General features: G+C 54.1%; 1 protein-coding gene across 1 annotated transcript in view; it reads right to left on the reverse strand.

Annotated features, from left to right (window-relative positions):
• SGSM1 (small G protein signaling modulator 1) overlaps positions 1–4,255 on the reverse strand; it is a gene marked incomplete at both ends in the record, with an annotated part of 26,711 nt that extends 22,456 nt beyond the window's left edge. Inside the window, one exon of the mRNA XM_009580255.1 lies at positions 4,180–4,255. Within this exon, the coding sequence (XP_009578550.1) occupies positions 4,180–4,255 (76 nt within the window). The remainder of the gene's footprint in view (positions 1–4,179) is intronic.
• Positions 4,256–6,449: the final 2,194 nt, after the last annotated feature.

The raw sequence follows: 6,449 nt of genomic DNA on the forward strand, positions 1-6,449 counted from the left end.
TCCGGAGAGCCACAGCACCGAGGAAGGTGCACACACCATTCAAATGAGAGAGCAACAGCAGACAGACCAGAAGGTGTAGACACCAGCAGCCAGTGAAAGTACAGTGGCATCATTAAGAAGCCAGAAGGAACCAACGAGCCCTTCGTGCCTGGATGCCTCAGCTCCGTGTCGCAGGAGGCTATAAATAATTCCAGGCTGCGAAGCCTCGTGCTGCACAGAAAAGCAGAGAATGAGTCACACCTTGAAGTCTGTTCTGCTCTTTCGATGCCATTCGGTCAAGAGCACACAAAAGCACACAGGCCTGAAACAAGCACCTGCACGTCTTTTATGCGAGGGCCCAGGAGAAAGGGAAGAAGGCAGCCTCTTTGCTCTCCAAAGCAGAAAAGGAGACCTCACAGCTCCCTTCTCTTTCTTTTTTTGTGCCTATGTCTGTGGATGCTACAGTCTTATTCAGTGGCGACAGTGCTGCACGAGCCTTCTCGGAGCAACTTCTTCAAAAGCTAGTTGTCATCACTTCTGTCATCTTCTTCCCAGCCTCCAAATTAGCAAGCTGCCCTTCAGCTATTTGGAAATTGAGGAGTGCCGCTGCCCCTCCACACGCTGCCTGCAGCATTTGCTCAGCAGCAGCCACATGGCCCCAGCCTGGGCGTGCTGGAAAGGCAGCTGACTGTAACTCAGCAAACATCTCTGCTGAGAGCGACAGGCACAGCAAGCAGATCAGGCTCCAGATGGGCACAGGCTGCCACCCCCTTACCTGGAAGCTAGGGCTCGTGGTGTCGGAGTAGAGCAGCAGAGAGGTTCCCTGGCAGCTTCCGTCCCAGGGCTGAGCCGCAGGACGACAGGGGAGTTTCTTGCTTTGCCCTTTAAAGAAACCTGCTCGGCCAAGGGCCCTGCATGGTCCACATCCCCATCTCAAATCCCTGGCAGTAGCAGTGCCGAGCAGACGCCCTGCAGCAGAGCCTGGCTGCGCTTGCTCGGGCTCCTCGGTTTGCAGGAGCAATGCTTCCCCTTGCAGCTATGCTGGGCTTTGAGCAGGGACCGCAGGGATGTCTAGCTGTCACCTGGGGAGGGGAGGTGGCAGCAAACAGCAAGCCAGCAGGTAGCTTTCCCAGAGGTCTCTCCCAAGGCTCTTTCAGCCGTACCACTTGCAGGGGACAGCCTGCCTCCCTCCCTTAACACTCCTCCTTTGCAGAAAGCAGGGAAGGTTTGTCAGCAGCTCCGTGCCCTGCAGAAAGGAATACAGGTCGCCTCTGCCAGAGGCCTCACTGCCTATCGGCCATCTAAGTGCTTTGCAGCGCCTGGGAAGGCTCCTGGTCTCAGGGGTTCACCATCGCATGGCAGCACGGGACAAGGAAGTGCCCGAGATCTGCTCCAGGAGCACCCAGGCACGTTGCAGTGCCCAGGCTCTGCCCAGCGGTGCCCCGAGGGACTCCCCAAGGACCTTCGGGACTGCGCTGAGCGGGAAGGACGTGGCTGTTAGGAAGGCTCAGGCCAAGGGAGCCCACAACATGGCAGAGCTGGGCCCAGACTCCGGCTCTGCAGCCGCCGGCACCGCAGCCTGCCTGCTCAGCCATCACCCCGCATGTTGCCATAGACACTACCGCGGCAGCCGGGAGCAGGGAGACCTGGCACATGGCGAATAGCACGGGTGCCAGGGCTACAAAATTGGTGATTGGGCAGAGAGGGAGCACAGCTTCTTCCAGCAGAGCTACGATGATGCCTCCTCTCTCCGTCTTCTCAGTAGAAATACGTGAAACGGAGAGGGCAGCAGGCAAGCACCTCACCCTGCTAAAGGGCAGGGGAGGCACGGCTTCCTCGGCAGCGGTGGTGGCCAGTGAGTGTGTGAGATCAGACTGAGCCAGGAGAAAGGGCAGCACCCACCTTGCAGATGGGATCTCTACCCATGCAGGGGCACAGGCACGCACACCGCGCTCCCCAAAAGCCCCTTCCAAGCAGGGACAGATGCTGCGCTCCAGGACAAGACATCCTGCCCTGGGAGTAAGTGGGCAGAGGGAACTCTAACCGCTTCCATCATGAGTCCAGTGTAGGAACTTTGTCTTGCAAAATTCAGGGAGCATCCCAAAGAGGGCAATTCCACAGACTTTGGTGGATGGAGCCTCATCTCACACATGCAAGTGGGGAAGCACAACAGGGTAAGACACTCAGCACAATCTCTAGCCCTCAGCAAACTACCTCCACTATTTGCCCAGTGCCGTCAGTGACCAACAGCAACAGCTTTTGCATCTACACTGCCCCAACAGCACCTGGAGGGAGAACCACTGTGTCTGGCAGAACGGCCCGTTGCAATGCTGATTGCTGCTCTGTTATGTGTAACACTGCCAAGGGAAGGGGCTATAAACAGATTAAAAACCCAAAGGCACCTGGGAAAACGACCGAGGTGCAAGCCTACTGCCAACCTGGAGGACAGCAGGGGACTTACTCTTCTTCCATAGCGGTCACTGGTATCTCCCAAAACCAGTGTCTGTCTCTCAGAAAGCTGCTAGTGAGGAGACAGAGGCAGATGGAGGGCCCCAGGCGCCTTGCCAAAGCACGCTCTCGAGCTCTGGGTGAGTGGGTAAACACTTGACACTGACAGGGGCACAGAAACCACAGCTCACGTGTCTGATTAATGCTGTCCTTTTGTTTCCTTGAAGCCCCCCATCTGGCTCCAGCTCCATCCCACCTGCACTCCCAAGGGGTTGAGAAACTTTCTTATCCATGGAGCACCTAGCACAAAGGGCTCCTGGGCTACAACCACCTCACTCATCCGATAGCCTGAAGTGCTTGCCCTGCTATCAATAGACTAATTGGTTTCTGCCTAGGTTTGAAATTCAAACACCCCCCAGCCCAGCAGCCAGGTCTCCCCACTTTTGCAAACGCTGACCCTGGCAGCACTTGGCGGACTGGTCAACTGAAACTGCTGAAGAAGCTGCTTTGCCTCAGGCATTAACTGTGACCAAGGCAGACGCTTATTCTCCAGTTTGAATGGGTGACCGAAGCTGCACAGAAGGGCCAAAAGAACAGAAACAATCTAATTTTGCCACCTTGATTGCCAAGTCTCCTTTGATGATCAGCAGTGATCTTATTAAAGGGTGAAATTCTGTCTTCATCTGTCAGAGAAGAGATGGGGAACCAACGTGTTGGGCCATCAGCACCGCTCTGTGGGCTGGTCCAGCACCCAGAAACCTTCTCCAGTGCAGAGCAGCTGCCGAGAGGAGCCTGGGCACCGCCGCCAAGCGAGCTCGCCAGGCTGTGCGTTACCGCATCGCAGTCGCAGTTTGGGCTGCCATAAACCGTGCCGCTCCGCGGGAGCTGGTGGGCTGCCCCAAATGTGCCTCCCGGGATGCGCTGGCCTGCTGAGCTCTGCACCGGGCAGGGTGCTGAGACCTGGCCTCAAACTCGTGACACATTCCACCAGGAACAAAGCTGCTCTCTCCTGCTCCACACTACCTTTGAGATACAAATACTCCTTCTCTCCTGCTCCACAGTCCTTGTCCAGAGTCCCCCCGGCACCTATTGCAGACAAAAGCCAACAGCTCTTCAGGGGGGTTTTTAGAAAATGTTTTGCCAAGATTTTGATGGATCCATTCTGAAACACTTCCACATTTACAAAATTGTCACACCAGTAAAAAAAAAAAAGGTGAAAAAAGCAGGTTAAGCGAAAAGTACAGCTGCCAGAAAACAAGCCTGAAACCAGCGCAGTATCAGAGCAGATCTTCCACAAACTCCATTTAAAATTCTTTAGCAGCCTCCAGCCTCTCTGCTCCTGCACGCAGGCAGACTGAAGACTCCTTTCCATAAATTCCTATTCCGTAATAGCAAAGAAATATTTGGACTTGACAGACTTTCTGTTTAATCAATTCTCAAGGGAATTAAAAATAAAAGATTATTTCTAGCATTTCTGAAGTGACTGTATACACTGCCAACATCCCTCCCTCTTTTGACACGTCTCAATATACTTTAAGCACAGAGCGAAGGCCTCAGGGACTCAGACCGCTGCCAGAACGACTCATCCTCTGGCACTACCAACCTCCCCAGCCCCAGCACAACGCCCCAGGGCTGGAGCGTGCCCCCAGGAAACACGCGTACCACCGCCCCGATGCCGGGCAGGGAGAGCCCAACGTGAAGAGGGTGCTCCAGCCCCCAGTTCATGTCAACATCCCACCACCAGAGACTCACCACAGAAGGAGATGATGTGGCTGCTGTCCTCATGCACAAACTTCCTCGTCACCGCCTCTTCCATGATCTGCTTCACCTGTCGAACAGAGGCCCAGTTAGAGAAAATGTTGAATTTCAGCCTCAGACCAGAGTGAGGAGACCTGCGGTGGAGTGGGCACGAGATGCTCTGCTTGCTTCGTGTCTGTAAGGATACCTCCTCTGCTCTCTGACTTCTCTAATCACCTCGATCAGCACAAGAGGTCTCATGGCGTACCACTGCACCTTTGCTTGCCGAGTATCACCAGCTATTTCAAAAAGTCAGGTAACAAAAAAGGGATGTTTTGTTTTTGAGAAACTTCGAAGTAGAAAAACTATGAGCAGAGAATTAACTGCAGGAATCATTTAGATAAAAGACATCTTAATAAAGGTAACCAAATCTCATATTCAATGCTTTTACGGTGTTGTTATGTTCCCTCATTTTATGGGGATTTGACAAATTTCATGTGACATAGCTGTCCCAAATGACTGTAACTACCTGTCAATGCCGAAGTCAGTGATCACTTGGCACCAAATGACCAGGAATGCTATTTGCATAGCAATGCAATCAGCGCTGCCCTCAGACTGAGTCTGTACTGCTCATGACATCTTACACATGCATTTCAGTGCAATTAATCAAAAGGAAGCTGTCATGTAGGTTGCACATCAGGGGCACAGTTAGGGGAAGAAAATAAATAGGAACCCACATAAATAAGGAGCATAATTTTTGCAGAGACAGATGGGAGGTCAGACCTGCCAGGTAAGCAGGCTGCAGAGGCCAGACGCTAGCCTTGGAGAAGCTCCCAGGACTGCCTGGCTACTCCACAGCAGTAGCTCAGAGGAGCCTGAGGAGTCAAGTGCTACCAGAGCAAGAAATCCAAGCACCGCTACCACTGCTGCTCTTCCGCTACTGCCTGTCCCTGCCAGCGCCGACACGGCCCAGCTCTCCCCCTCCCCCTGAGAGCATCCCTTTCGTAGCGCACAGACCCCTCAGACCTCTTTCGGAGATATGGCAAGGTCACCCTGTAAGTGCTAATGAACTCGTTGTGCATTAAAGCTCTCTGTTACACATCAGCAGGTACAACTGCTGCTACGAGACTGGTTCCCCGTGGCTCAGCTCCAGCAGCTCAGACAGAACAGGATTATCCTGCAGGGCTCGCCCTCACCCTTCCAATGCAGAGCACTTCCCACCGTGCCTGCAGCCTCGGCAGACGTACCTGAGCCAGCTCCCAGCTCTCCAGCCCTCTCTCCCATGCAGCCTGTGTTGTTTCCTTGGTATTTTGGAGCTAGAAAACGGGGCTAGACAGAGCTTTGTTCCAATCCTAGTCAGCAACCGCAGGTTACAAATTTGAGTCACTATGAAAGGAGAGGATTTTTTAAGTGCCTTGACTTCCTATTTCCGATGATCAGCTTCCGACGCAGGTTGCCAGCAGACTGTCCCCCCGCTTGCTGAATGTCTCCTGTTGGAAGCATGTTGTCCTCCCTCCACGTCTCCCACTGCTCCTGGCAGCTATCTTGCTGATGTGCTGAACTCAGTTATTCTCTACAAGGAGGACACTGAAGGGAACACCAAAACACATGCTGCTGCTAAACAGTAATGGTTCTGGGCACCTCAAGCAACCTCACACTCTCAACAGAAATGACTTCTCCCAGTGCTGGAGAGTATTCCCCACAGGCTGGGGGAATACTGCTCGGGGTGCTCTGACTTTCAGGGTGGGATTCTGCATGAAATGCCCTTAAAGCTGGATGATGTGGGGGAATATGGTCCTGCGATCAGGGCCAAAGCACTGCCAGGGGAACGCAGAGCAGCTCTGAGAGCTGCCCCGGCTCTCAAGCAACATCATCTCCATTTGGCCCCACGCCTCTGAGGGACGCAGGAGCTGCACACGAGAGATGTGGAGTTTAGTGCTCAGGGAGGCTTGAGCCTTGCTCAGAAAGCGCTGGAGAAGTAGGTGTTATTAATGAAGACGGCAGCCCCAGGCTGATGGCCCCATGAACCGCCCGAGCTCTACCAGCCGCCGTCCCCCAGCCAGACTGCTTCCTCGACACCGAGCCCACCACAGCCTCGCTGGCTAAGCCCTGCCAGCTCATACCAGCAGACCATAGGATCTGCCGTCCCTCTGCCTGTCCCCCCATCACCCCTTTCCAGGCAGACCCCAGCTGTCCTGCTCCCAAGGTGCTGTGCCTCTTACAGTCCTACCCTGCTCGGAGCAGCGGTGACTTCCATCCTCAGCTGTCACCCTCCCTAATCCTGC

This window comes from Fulmarus glacialis, unplaced genomic scaffold (assembly GCF_000690835.1).
Source record: "Fulmarus glacialis isolate BGI_N327 unplaced genomic scaffold, ASM69083v1 scaffold23566, whole genome shotgun sequence".
In the NCBI taxonomy this organism is placed as follows: Eukaryota; Metazoa; Chordata; class Aves; order Procellariiformes; family Procellariidae; genus Fulmarus; species Fulmarus glacialis.